Below are 15,024 nucleotides of genomic sequence, written 5' to 3' on the forward strand. Positions count from 1 at the left end.
GAGGCATGAACAGAGCATAAATGTGGTGCGGTATGGGGTGCGAGGTCGTCAGAAAAACAAACTGAAAAACACTGAACTTAAATACTACAGACATGATTAACGAAAACAGGTGCGTGACTCAAGACGTGAAACAGGTGCGTGACGTGACAGGTGAAAACTAATGGTTGCTATGGTGACCAGACAAGGGAGTGAAAAGACAGAAACTAAACAAAACATGACTTAAAACAAAACATGATAATACAGACATGACAATGTACAAACTATACAAACTATAACCTGCTACACAAGAATGTACAACAATTCATCTCAACAGAAGAGGAGAAATATAACCTTAGAGGAAACTCTAATATAAAACATGTATGCTCGTACAACACTTAAAACCTTTAGCATATCTGTATGTGGAATTAAATTATGGAATGAATTAACCAAATAAATTAAAAAAAAAAAGCACCAATATAATTCAGTTCAGGAGAAAGTTCGAACAACAAGTGTTCACAAAGTATTTAATATTTGTTTACTTACTATGGTATAGTGTTTTTTTTATTCACTGTTCTGTTACAGAGAACAAGGACATGGGATACAATTGCTATGGTATGGAAAGGGGTAGGAATAAATAAGCTCAGCTTCATCCTACTCCTTTTCGGACATGCTGTAATGAAACAACTGGAAATATGTAATGCATTACATTGTATCGAAATAAACTGAACTGAATCCCAACGATATACAGTACAACCCCAGAAATGAGTCATGCTTGGTCTTTTAAGCCGTGTGGTGTCACCATTCACCTTTATGGATGGTTTGCTACTCCGTGGGAGATGTTCATCCATGTACTTACCTTCTGTGTCGTTTCCATGGAGACCACCCATCCAAGTGTGAGCTGAAAAGTGGCTAATTAGTTAATGAAGTGCACACTGGCACCAGGGAGGAAGGGAGGTGGGGTAGTAGAGGGAAAGACAGAATATGGAGGAATTTGGCAAATGTACAACATTTTCTCTCCTCTTGACTGCTCTCTCCTCCCCTCCCTAATCACTTCTGCTGTAACAAATTAGCAGGGTGAGGAGAACATTGGGAGCAGGTGCATGTTAAGTGAATTCCTCGATGGCCGCTGTCACAGTGACATTAAGCGGATTTTGAAACTGCTCATTGGCCTGATGAGGATCACCATCCATCTGCATTTTAAGACTGCATGCACAAAAATGTGAATGATTGTACAGCGATGTGTACATGTGTAAGTGGCCGATCCTATCTCCATCAGACTTCTTTGGTCAAAACATGTTTTGAGGATTCAATGGACTGTGACATATGATAATACAGGTTGATGGTCTACCTGCTGGGGATTTCTAGCTGTTGCACCACCAACGGTTCCCCTGAACACATCAGCTAGGGCCCACCAGTCATGGAGGTTAAGCTCCTTTAACCCTAATACATCTCCTGGTGACGGAAAGATAATTGGCCCCCAACACATCTGCTTTCTCCTTAGCCATAGCCAGAAGCACACCGTCTCTGCCTTTTCAGCCAGTTATTTGATGGCTTTCGTACACCCTACATCTGCCGCAAAGGTTCTGTGCATCCGATTCTTCGGAGGAGGTGGACAGTTGGGAAACCGACAAAGCCCCTACATCCCACTTTGACGGGTCACAAGTTCTCTTGGCAGCTCTCAATGCACAAATCTGCATTCTTGGAGTGCTTCAGCCTGTTTCTTACACATCAGGATTGACAGACGCCAAGAGCCCGATTTACTAAAGGTTTGCGTGTACTAAAACAGGTGCAAACTTGATAGCACACACAAAGCTGATCTACTAAACCTGTGCAAAGTTGATTTTATAATTTTATTGCTGCTGGATGACTTATGATGCATTTAGGTGTATGCTGGCGTTTTTTAAATTGTAAATATATTACTATAATACATCTCCGACTTGAAAAGACATCTTTCATTGTGCATTTTTATATTTTTTTTGCATTTGAGTCATGCCAGACAAACGAATGCACTGGGGATGTGATCCACAGCCTCACGTACAGTATAGACTTAGACTTAGACTTCCTTTTTATTATTAAGTGTCAGTGTGCATATTTTTCTCAGAATCAGAACCTCTTTATTGTCACTGCACAAGTACATTGGTATTTAATTTTCAGCTCAATCTCGTTCAAGAGCAGACATACATACATTGTACAGGGAGTCAGAACAGGTATGCCAATGGGTTGTTGCTAGTGCTGCCCCAGCCTTTCATCGCCCTTAAGTGGTTTAAGCGGTGGCAAAGGCATGTGGTGGGGGTGGTGGTATATGTCCAGGGTGTGTGTGCTGTTATGTCTAAAGGCCTGGAGTCGCGCTGCAGGCATTACAAATATACTTGTAGTTCAACTCCTAGGTGTTGTTGAAGGATGGCAGAATTTCAGAGAGGCTATCGCTGTGATGTCCTCCAGGGATGTTTCCAAAACAACCTTTGTCAACAATGTCTTTCAAATTTGTTGATGCACCAAAGCAATGCTCAGCCCAATCAGCAGATACCGTGCGATCACAGTTCCAAACAGTTAGATATCTTGCACGTCCTTGCAGTGTCAACTAGCAAGTGGTATATTTGGATCTTAGTAAATCAGGCCCAAAGTGTTTCTTCAATTATGCATTTCCTTAGTAAGTGGTCACCATAAGCCAGGTAAATGTCTGTATACAGACATGCAGGCCACCTCCACAAGCCCCAAGAGTGAAAGGCTATGTGTGGAAGTGTGCTGAACATCTCCACAAGTGTGCAGCCCAGCCTTTGACAAGTTTAAATCATGACTATGAAGATATAGCCTGAAGACACTCTTCCATCGTTCAGTAACACTTCCGGGTGAAATATGTCAACCAGAGGTCTAGAAAGGGTGGTTTAGGATTACTATTGCAACAACACATCATCAGTAGGCTAAAATGAACCTGTCTCACAACGGTCCAAACCATTAATTTGCGTTTTTTTGTTTTAGTGAACATAGCCCATTGTAGAAAAATAAATCAAAAAGTCATAATGTATGGATAAAAACCTGAAATATTGATACTTAAATCTGGAATATGCTACAGCACCATTGCTACTCCCCCTTTATATGTTTGTGCTATCATTTATTTAAATTCTTATAGTGAATTGTGTCTGCAGTGGTCTGTGGTAGACGCTAACGTTAGCTTAGTTCAAACTAAGTTATCAAACTTTAACACAAACATTAATTTTACAATACACGTGGGCAAACTGTGTACGGCCCATTAAGCTTTTCAATCCGGCACATCTACAAATGATTTTTACCTACAACATTGAAACTGTAACCGGCAATCTGTGAAGTGCCGTTTTTATGGGTTATTACGATAATCATATCATCTACGTACATCACAGCAGCTCCAGGCAGACGAGGCACAAAGCATAGTGGGTGAGGTTTGTTTACAGATCAGACAGCGTGAGATAGGGATGTCCCAATACAAGTTTTTGCACTTCCGATCCGATACCGATATTGTTTTTGCACTTCCGATCCGATACCGATACTGACCGATACCGATACTGACCGATACTGGCCTATCCGAGCATGTATTAAAGATTAAAGTTATTTAGCCTACTTAGTTGTCAGAATCATGTTGAAAAGGGTTTTAGTACTCTTGATAACAACTAGTCAGCTGAATTAGGTGAGTTTGAATAATACACAATAGTTGGTAACAAGAAACTGACCTGTTTATCCATCCATCCATCCATCTTCTTCCGCTTATCCGAGGTCGGGTCGCGGGGGCAGCAGCTTAAGCAGGGAAGCCCAGACTTCCCTCTCCCCAGCCACTTCGTCCAGCTCCTCCCGGGGGATCCCGAGGCGTTCCCAGGCCAGCCGGGAGACATAGTCTTCCCAGCGTGTCCTGGGTCTTCCCCGTGGCCTCCTACCGGTCGGACGTGCCCGAAACACCTTCCTAGGGAGGCGTTCGGGTGGCATCCTGACCAGATGCCCGAACCACCTCATCTGGCTCCTCTCGATGTGGAGGAGCAGCGGCTTTACTTTGAGCTCCCCCCCGGCTGATCTGTTTATTCAAGGATAAACACAAAATAGACAAAATTATACATGACAAACAGAAATGGCATCATTGAAACTAGGGCTTTTTAATATTGCGATATTTTAAGGCCATATTGCGATACACGATATACAGTATATCTCGATATTTTGCCTTAGCCTTGAATGAACACTTGATGCATATAATCACAGTAGTATGATGATTCTATGTGTTTTGATTGATTGATTGAGACTTTTATTAGTAGGTTGCACAGTCAAGTACATATTCCGTACAATTGACCACTAAATGGTAACACCCGAATAAGTTTTTCAACTTGTTTAAGTCGGGGTCCACTTAAATTGATTCATGATACAGATATATACTATCAGATATATACTATCATCATAATACAGTCATCACACAAGATAATCACATTGAATTATTTACATTATTTATAATCCAGGGTGTGGAGGGGGGCGCCGGATGTAAGTGTCAAAAAGACAGCCAAAAGAGTTTGATATGAGAATAAATCTAAAGTTAAAATATAGGGTAGAAATGCACCCATTTGCAGGAAATGTAGTCTTGATTTTCAAAATGTTCTCTCAAGGCTTGCATGTCTACATTAAAACATTCTTCATACTGCATTAATATATGCTACTTTTAAACTTTCATGCAAAGAAGGAAATCACAACTAAAAAAATCACAAATTTTTTCATACGGTGTTGATCTGGAAATTTTTGCCTCGGCATTTTGATGGTGTGGGCGTGTGGCACCGAATGGAGATAAGTGTCTCGACAGACATTACAATATTTGAACAATGATGACGAAAACTGTTTTCTCTGTCGTGTCCGTGTGTCGAAAATTGTTATACGCTTAGTTTTTTTATTAGATTTTGTGCGTGGCATATAATTGCTATGCGCAGAGGACGCTTAAACAGTGCGCAATTGCACAGGCGCACACCTTAGAGAGACCGTTGGTCACACGGCTGCGCTAGCATCACAGCTAACGTTAGCCATGCTGCTACCTCTCTGCTGGGAGAGGGCGTATACGTATGTGACGTATGACGTGACAGTATGTGACGTGTGTAAGAAGGTGTGCTTGCTCTCTGTGAGAGGGAGACACAGAAAAGAGTGAGAAGAGCCTGTCGTGTAATGCCAGCAGCTAAAAGCAACTGCGTGAGAATCCACAGACCTGTGGATGTGTTGAAGGTGTGCTGGAAAATGCGGAACGGAAATTAGGGAGCAGCAGAAAAGTGGAATGTATTATTTAAATCGGTGCGTTGGAAAACACGGACCGGAGTTTTTTTTTTAAACTGGATCTGGATTGGCATTTTCCCATGCCTTGCCGATACGCATTTTTTGGCAAATATCGGCGGCCGATCCGATCCAAATATCGGATCGGGGCATCCCTAGTGTGAGACATAGGTGTCAGGGACAGACGGGAACAGATTTTTACAACAAAGCTTTGAAGAAAAGCGATATTATATCAGATTGTAGGTGATTTTTTTACCCTTTGCATACATGGAAAAATCTACGGCATGTGTGCTTTGGTCCTTTTTTAGGAACTCTAATATAAAAACTTACACACACAAGGACACTGGCGGTGAGGGCTGCCGTCAAGATGAAGAAAGAGTCCTATCGGGTTATTTTGGCTCATAGGACTCCGGAGGCAGCGGACAGATACCGACAGGCCAAGCGGTGTGCGGCTTCAGCGGTCGCGGAGGCAAAAACTCGGACATGGGAGGAAGCCATTGAAAACAAATTCCGGACTGCTTCGAAGCGATTCTGGACCACCATCCGCTGCCTCAGGAAGGGGAAGCAGTGCACTGTCAATACAGTGTATGATGAGGATGGTGTTCTGCTGACCTCGACTGCGGATGTTGTGCGAAGACTTCCTCAATCCCACCAACACGTTTTCCTATGAGGAAGCAGTGCCTGGGGAATCTGTGGTGGGCTTTCCTATTTCTGGGGCTGAGGTTGCCGAGGTAGTTAAAAAGCTCCTCGGTGGCAAGGCCCCGGGGTTGGATAAGATCGGCCCGGAGTTCCTTAAGGCTCTGAATGCTGTGGGGCTGTCTTGGTTGACAAGACTCTGCAGCATCGCGTGGACATCGAGGGCAGTACCTCTGGACTGGCAGACCGGGCTGGTGGTTCCTCTCTTTAAGAAGGGGAACCGAAGGGTGTGTTCCAACTATCGTGGGATCACACTCCTCAGCCTTCTCGATAAGGTCTATTCAGGTGTACTGGAGAGGAGGCTACGCCGGCTAGTCGAACCTCGGATTCAGGAGGAACAGTGTGGTTTTCGTCCTTTAACTGTGGACCAGCTCTATACTCTCGGCAGGGTCTCTGAAGGTGCATGGGAGTTTGCCCAACCAGTCTACATGTGCTTTGTGGACTTGGAGAAGGCATTCGACCGTGTCCCTCGGGAAGTCCTGTGGGGAGTGCTCAGAGAGTATGGGGTTTCGGACTGTCTAATTGTGGCGGTCCGCTCCCTGTACGATCAGTGTCAGAGCTTGGTCCGCATTGCTGGCAGTAAGTCGGACAGGTTTCTAGTGAAGGTTGGACTCCGCCAAGGCTGCCCTTTGTCACCGATTCTGTTCATACCTTTTATGGACATCATTTCTAGGCGCAGTCAAGGCGTTGAGGGGATCCAGTTAGGTGGCTGCAGGATTAGGTCTCTGCTTTTTGCAGATGATGTGGTCCTGATGGCGTCATCTGGCCAGGATCTTCAGCTCTCACTGCATCGGTTCGCAGCCGAGTGTGAAGCGACTGGGATGAGAATCAGCACCTCTAATTCCGAGTCCATGGTTCTCGCCCGGAAAAGGGTGGAGTGCCATCTCCGGGTTGGGGAGGAGACCCTGCCCCAAGTGGAGGAGTTCAAGTACCTCGGAGTCTTGTTCACGAGTGAGGGAAGAGTGGATAGTGAGATCGGTGCGGCGTCTTCAGTAATGCGGACGCTGTATCGATCCGTTGTGGGGAAGAAGGAGCTGAGCCGGAAGGCAAAGCTCTCAATTTACCGGTCGATTTACGTTCCCATCCTCACATATGGTCATGAGCTTTGGTTTATGACCGAAAAGACAAGATCACGGGTACGAGCGGCCGAAATGCGTTTCCTCCGCCGGGTGGCGGGTCTCTTGGAAAGGGTGAGAAACTCTGCCAACCGGGCGGAGCTCAAAGTAAAGCCGCTGCTCCTCCACATCGAGAGGAGCTAGATGAGGTGGTTCTGGCATCTGGTTAGGATGCCAACCGAACGCCTCCCTAGGGAGGTGTTTAGGGCACGTCCGACCAGTAGGAGGCCACGGGGAAGACCCAGGACACGTTGGGAAGACTATGTCTACCGTCTGACCTGGGAACGCCTCGGGATCCCCCGGGAAGAGCTGGACGAAGTGGCTAGGGAGAGGAAAGTCTGAGCTTCACTGCTTAAGTTGCTGCCCCGCGACCCGACCTCGGATAAGCGGAAGAAGATGGATGGATGGATGAATGGCAGCAGTATGAAGGAGTTATACTTTCTGTAAACAAGTCAGCCTTTTACAAAGAGGACTGTCTAACGAACAGGCAGAAATGCGTCACACACACAAGTGACTCCTCAAACACTTCCTTGTTTTCTCCCTCGCGCCTACACAAGGTTTTAATACTGCAGGCAAGCCTGCCACTGCCCTCTGCAGCCCACATCAGGTAATTACACTTCACTACACAATATTCCCATAGCTACACTACCCACTCCTAACAAAGACCCTTTCCCTGAGAGCACTGAACATTGACCTTGTTTTAACAATAACAAGATTTAACAAAAACAGCCTTAGTTAGTCTTGCCCACATTGTGACCCACATAGTCTTTGAGATATGGTGGCAGCCCTCTTGTCGTTATCAGGCGTCCCTAAAGTGGTGCTGCTGCTGGTGGTGCCTCCTGCGCAGCTGACCCAGGCGGCTCTTCGTGGCGTGGGGGATTCTGCACACTATTCTCATCAATTCATGGTGCAGGTAGAACTCTCTGGCCCACCATGGCTGAGTCCTGGCATGCCCGGCATGGCGCCAGCCGGTCTCGATGACCCTTTTTGCCCTCGTCTTCACACTCTGTACACTACCTCCCCTACTCATTTCAGAAGTTGGCACAGTCCTGCCCGAGGGCTGTTCAGTTTGGGGCACCGCCCCTTTTTACACTCTGGAAGTTAGACCCACACCCGCTCCTCTGGTTGAAAGTGTCTCCCTCTGGCTTTTACATCATAGTTCCTTTTCTGTCTCATGTCTCTGAGTCGCTCTCTGCTGCTGCTGACGGGCAAACTTGTTACTGTCTCGAGTCGGTCCTGGAGTTTCCTGGCATATTCCATGGCAACTCTTTCCATGGGAGCCCCCACCAAGACCTGCTGCACAAGGGCACATGAACGACCAGGTGGGCCCTTCCTCGCTGCACACGGGTCACAGCGGCGGTAGAAATCCTCCACGAAAGCTCTAGGCGGCGAAAAGTTTTTGCCACCCAAAGTGCCCAGTAGAGCCACACTTCTGGCTCTTTAAAAATCATTAGCCAGCTGAGCGTAGAATGGTTTGTCCTCACCGACAGACTGACAGACAACACTACAGCCAGCAGATCTCTGCGGGTGACACAGTAGTGCCTCTCAGCTTTGTTTAATGTCCTGCTGAAGCAGGCCACAACCTGCTCTCCTTCTTGTGCGGGCTGCACCAACACTCGTCCTACACCTTCCCTACTGGCATCTGTGTCAAGGATAAAGGCCAGATTGGTGTTCGCCGGAGCTAGGACAGGGGAGTCAATATGGGCTTTCTGGGGACTGCTGAATGCTGTTTAGCACCTGTCAGACTACTCAAAGTCTTTGTCTTTTTGGAGCAGCTAGAATAGGGGAGCTACTGTGCACGCAAAACCCCATACAAACCTCCTGCAGTACGAAGCCAGCCCAAATAACGTTTTAACTGCTTGGGTGGGGGTAGGCCACTTTGCCACGGCCTTCACCTTCTCTGCTTGGGTGCTGATGCCTTCAGCTCCCACTTGATGACCCAAGAAATTACACTTCTTCCCTGCCATGAGCCAGGATGACATCAAGGGAGACTAGACACTGCTGGTGAGGGACCCCGGCCAACACTCGGTCCATCAATCTTACAAAGGTTGCCGGCACATTACACAGTTCGAAGAGGAGGACCTAAAACTGCCAAAGGCCCCTCCCAGTACAGGATGCAGTCTTTGGCCTGACCTCTTCAGGGGAAAGTGTCACCTGGTAGTAGCCACTGCTGAGGTCCAGGGAGGAGAAACAGGATGAGCCCGAGATCAGGTCCAAGAACACATCTATGCATTTAAGGGGGTATGCATCCTTCTTATCACCCCATTGACATGTAGTCTACACATAGGCGCTATCCTCCCAACTTCTTTGGTACCATGATGACTGCTGACGCCCATGGGCTGTTGGAGGGTTCGATGATGCCTGTTTGCAGTCACTTTGCCACAGCCTCCTAACAAACAGTTTGTCGGGCCAAAAGAAGGTGACGTGGGCAACGTTTGACAGGCCTGGTCTCAACTTGGTCAATTATGTGCTGCGTTAGATGGGTGAGCCCTCCCTCTTTGTCATTTTTGGCGAATGTGTCGATGAAAGTTGTCAGCAGTCCCACCAGCTGCTCTTGTTGATTGGGGGCCAAGTCGTTACAGCTCCTTTTCCACAATTCCCACACCGCCGTGTCAACACATTCTGTGTTCACTGGGCCTCTGCCATGTGTATCTTTGTTTAGGGTGGGGCTCTTGATGTCGGAAGAAGGCTCACGGTGTCCAGTGCACTTGCTGCTGGTCTGGCTTTGGTGTCAAGGGAACTCATGGAGGCCATAGGAATGGTAGAACCCCTCCTTGGAAGCTGATCCACCCACTCTCGGAATTCACAACACAGGCTGCCGCGTTCAAGAAGTCCAAACCCAGGATGCACAGGTCTTGTACAGTTGCAATCCAAACTGGGTGCTGGAGCCACATGCCCTCCTCCGTCAATGGATTCTTGGGTCCGCATACCCCCGTTTATGCGGGCTCTGAGTCGTTTCCCGACAACCGGGGCAAACGAGGGCATTCTCTGACTAAGTGGCCTGGTTGGCCAGTAGACCCTCGCCCTGGTGCTGATTAAGTGGCCTGATTGGCCAGCAGACCCTCGCCTTGGCGCATGGCTGTTGTCGCGACTTCAGCGACACTGCCCGAATTAGTCTATAAGTTCAGCCACCCAAGGGGCTTTATAGTCTGCTTGTGGACTCACTAATGCTGACCTCATCATAGGAGGGGTGATGCTCCTCTCCATGGTGCTGAAGAACTCCACTAACTCCCTCTCGGCAGCCAATTCCAAGGCCCCCTGCAGGGTGTGAGGGTGCAAAAGCTGGATTTGGACTCTCAACTCCTGGGGGTGAAAAGCCCTGATGAACTGGTCTCGTCACACACACAAACTCAAACACTTCCTAATTTTCTCCCTCGGTCCCACACAAGGTTTTAATACTGCTGGCAAGCCTGCCACTGCCCTCTGCAGCCCACATCGGGTAATGACAGTTCAATACACAATATTGACATCGCTGCAATATAAAAAAATAAATATGTATATGTGTGTGTATATATATATATATATATATATATATATATATATATATATATATATATATATATATATATATATATATATATACATATATATATATATATATATATATATATATATATATATATATATATATATATATGTGTATATATTTACTGTATTTATTAGGGTTGCAGTACTAATAATATGAATACTAATAAAGTACCACGGTTCCATATATATATATATATATATATATATATATATATATATATATATATATATATATATATATATATATGGAACCATGCTCGATACCGGGGTAGAGCGGATTATACGTTCGGTCAGGAAAAATCACAGAGGCTATTTCATCCCTACAAACCTGTTTCGTAGGTTTCTCTCCTCTTTAGGGGATTTAATTGAAGTGTCTGTGGTTGTTGTATATATATAGGGTACATTACATGGGGGTTTGGCCATTGTTACACAGTAGTGTTACATGGCAAATTATCTCATTTAGCTCACCATACAACAGTGAAGCTAAAAGGTGTACGTAGTAACCTGTGCCTGAAAGAAAAGAAAAACATGATATACCACCCCAGCATGTCCACTTTAAACAAACGCAACAAACTGGTCTCATCATTACCAGAATCATTACAGAAGCAAGGCACTACTGTGTAACAATGGCCACACCCCCATGTAATGTCCCCTTTAAATATGTAACAACCACAAACACTTCAATAAAATCCCCTGAAGAGCAGAGAAACCTGTGAAACAGGCTTGTAGGGATGAAATAGCCTCTGTGTTTTTTCCTGACAAGTACCATTGCAACCCTACTGTTTACTATTGCAAAATCTTATAATAGACATTTCCGCCATGTTTAATCGAGGTAATATATGCTCACAGCTGACAACTGTCATTTTGTTCTTATATATAATTTTGCTTACAAGAGGTGCAACCGTACAGGTAACCCACCCTCCGGTTTGTACCCCTGTTATAGGGCCACGGTTTTGTTTCTTTTTTGGTACATTTTGTGGGAGTAAAGACGACTTTTTTTCCTCTCAAAGTTCTTTTGCTTTTCTTCAAAAATTGCATTTCCAGTAAACAAATAAAATATAAGTGGTGTACTAAATACTGCAAGACATTTACTTGAAGTTAACATTTACTAAACAACACTTTCAAATGGTTAATTATTATTTGTATTCTTTAATTACTTGTATACATCAGTGCTTCTCACCAGTGCTTTGGCAAAGACGGCGTCCACAAAGCACATCCCGTACATGACATGACAATCAACAATGTCCCCACAAAGAAGGATAGCGTACGCACAACTTAAATAGTCTTGATTATACTGTATACATCAGTGCTTCTCACCAGTGCTTTGGCAAAGGACAAGCGGTGACCCAGATTGTGGAGTTATTTAAAACTCAATTACTGTAGCTTATATTTATTGAAAATACATTAAAGTGCAGTTTGAATTTGAGGTACTGTAAAACAATGTGTACCAACACATAAAACAAGTTTAATGATTATTTCAGGAACAACATTTTTATTTATCTACAAACTCAAAAATGATTTGAACACAAAGTGTCTGTAAGCAGAGTTTTTAGTACATTGCGAAAACAAAGCAGGGGTGGGCAATAGCGCTCAAAGGAAGGCGTGAAGCTGCTACAGGAGAACACCAACAAAACAGGAAGAGTCACCAAAATAACAGCGCAAGACAGGAACTAAAGCAATACACACAGGAAACAACAACAAACTCAAAATAAGGCACGACAACCTGGTGGAGTTTAATTTTTTAACCTTTTTTGCTGGTGGTGTGCCTCCGTATTTTTTTTATGAAAATATGTGCCTTGGCTCAAAAAAGGTTGAAAAACACTGACTTAGATTACCCTAATAACTTGTATATAATGCAAAAGCGCAGATTCCAACCATTGAAATACTTTGTATAGTTCAACACTTCCGGTAATTTGAAAACATCACTGCACATCATAATGGCAGCTACAGTTTCCATCTTAAAGATATAAACAAATTATTTGGGAATGTCCGACGGGCCTGATTGGAAAGCTTATGTTGCCTAGGTCTGACCGAGATGGATGGTACACTCCGTTGTTGCTCAGTTCTCTCCGCACCACATTATGCAAACATTGCACTGATCCACTTGCAGACCTTGTGATTGCTCAATCCTTCACTCACTTGTGAAGAAGACCCCCAGACACCATCCTTTTCTGACTGAGAACCAACCATGGCCTCCGAATTTGAGTTGTTGAAACTTTAAATCATCTTTTTGATTAGCAATGTGTGTAATCCATTAATCTTAATTGATTTTAGCCAATTTGCATAAACACACTTTCACACGTACACAAGGGGGGGGACAGAATATACACCGTTTGTCAGTAGGATGGTTGATAGCAGCTGTCTGAAAGCATTGCACACTTGGGCCACTGCAAACATCTGTTGCAAATGTGTGTGTGTGCGTGTGTGTGTGAGTGTGTGTGTGTGTGTGTGTGTGTGTGCGTGCGTGCGTGCGTGCGTGCGTGCGTGCGTGCGTGCGTGCGTGCGTGCGTGCGTGCGTGCGTGCGTGCGTGTGTGTGTGTGTGTGTGTGTGCGTGTGTGTGCGTGTGTGTCAGAGGTGAGTTGTTAACATGCAAATAAAGTAATTACTTAACCCAACAAAGACACACACGAGTGCACAAATGTTCTATATGCAAGACATTGTACACACAGCAATGATAATCACAACCTCATAGTTGTATTGTTTTCAGTCACAGTGCTTATTGCTCGTTACTGTCTTTCAGAGCATAAAGGTGTCATGGCAGCCACCTCCACGCGGCGCACAGAACGGCATCATCAGCGCTTACAAAATCAAATACAGGAAGACCGGTCGCCGTGGGGACCAGGAGGCCATTGAACCAAACAACCTCTGGTATTTGTTCACAGGTAAGATTGGACCATTCTTATTCAGCTTGACATAATAACTAAATAGTGAAGTAATGTTTAGTTGTAGTGTTTTTCGGCGTGTTTTTCAATAATAGATTATTTCAAGTTATTTAAATAGTAGTAATCTAAAGGGGTTTTCAAATGATGAACATTAGACGCTACGAACACACTATTATTGGGATCTGAGCCGAGGATGTCGTTGTGGCTTGTGCAGCCCTTTGAGACACTTGTGATTTAGAGCTATATAAATAAACTTTGATTGATTATGGTAATGGTCATAGTTTATATGTTTCAAACAACCTGAACATGCATGTTCACACTTGCACAAATCAACCTGTCCGAAAAGGAACAGGAATAAGCAGAGTTCGTGTCTCAACAATTACTGATAATGCTTACTCCTGTGTTTAAATTATTGCAGTCAAGTGATAAAAAATGGTGGTTAATTAATTATGATATGTAATTAGTTGAATCTAATTAGTCCCTTTTTTGATCCCACCTACAAAAATGCTGAGCAAAGCCCTCAATTTGAAGTAATCTTATTTAAATTAATTACATTATAAAGATAGATATATAATCAAGAGAAGTGGCTTAATAAAGTTATTCATTGTTTTAACAGACTTGAACAGATGCAGTCCGTTTTATTTACTGAAATAAAACTCCAGGTCCATATTAAATGCTGAGGTTAATGCATCAAAAAACATTAACAACAAATTTGTAAGTATTGCATGTTGAACTTATTGCTTTTTCCTCTGCTTCAGATAATATAAATGAAATAAAACAAGCCCATCAATCACAGGGCTACCATATAGTGGTGTAAGAGAACAGTTTAGAAGAAGAGAAGAGATCTAACAAGTAAATAGACATTTGTCACAATTAAATGTTAAACTTTGTAAAACGGAGCAGAGGAAATGTTGACTTTGATTGGCTTTCCTGACTGTCAATCATGTACATACACTATATTACCAAAAATTTGGCCACCCATCCAAATGATCAGAATCAGGTGTCTTAATCACTTGGCCCTGCCACAGGTGTATAAAATCAAGCACTTGGCATGGAGACTGTTTCTACAAACATTTGTGAAAGAATGGGCCGCTCTCAGGAGCTCAGTGATTTTCAGCGTGGAACTGTCATAGGATGCCACCTGTGCAACAAATCCAGTCGTGGAATTTCCTCGCTCCTAAATATTCCAAAGTCAACTGTCGGCTTTATTATAAGAAAATTGAAGAGTTTGGTAACAACAGCAACTCAGCCTCAAAGTGGTAGGCCACGTAAACTGACAGAGAGGGTCAGCGGACGCTGAAGCGTATAGTGAAAAGAGGTCGCCGACTTTCTGCAAAGTCAGTTGCTACAGAGCTCCAAACTTCATGTGACCTTCGAATTAGCCCACGTACAGTACGCAGAGAGCTTCATGGAATGGGTTTCCATAGCCGAGCAGCTGCATCTAAGCCATACATCACCAAGTCCAATGCAAAGTGTCGGATGCAGTGGTGTCACCATTGGACTCACTGGAATCACGCTTTTCCATCTGGCAATCTGATGGACAAGTCTGGGTTTGGAGGTT

General features: G+C 44.4%; 1 protein-coding gene across 4 annotated transcripts in view; it reads left to right on the forward strand.

Moving 5' to 3' along the window:
* Window positions 1-15,024, forward strand: part of dcc (DCC netrin 1 receptor) — a 706,325-nt gene that overhangs the window by 451,227 nt on the left and 240,074 nt on the right. For all 4 annotated transcript variants that reach the window (XM_061980597.1, XM_061980596.1, XM_061980599.1 and 1 more), the window contains one exon: window positions 13,322-13,463. In XM_061980597.1, the coding sequence (XP_061836581.1) occupies window positions 13,322-13,463 (142 nt within the window). The remainder of the gene's footprint in view (window positions 1-13,321; window positions 13,464-15,024) is intronic.

This window comes from Nerophis lumbriciformis, linkage group LG20 (assembly GCF_033978685.3).
Source record: "Nerophis lumbriciformis linkage group LG20, RoL_Nlum_v2.1, whole genome shotgun sequence".
NCBI lineage: Eukaryota > Metazoa > Chordata > Actinopteri > Syngnathiformes > Syngnathidae > Nerophis > Nerophis lumbriciformis.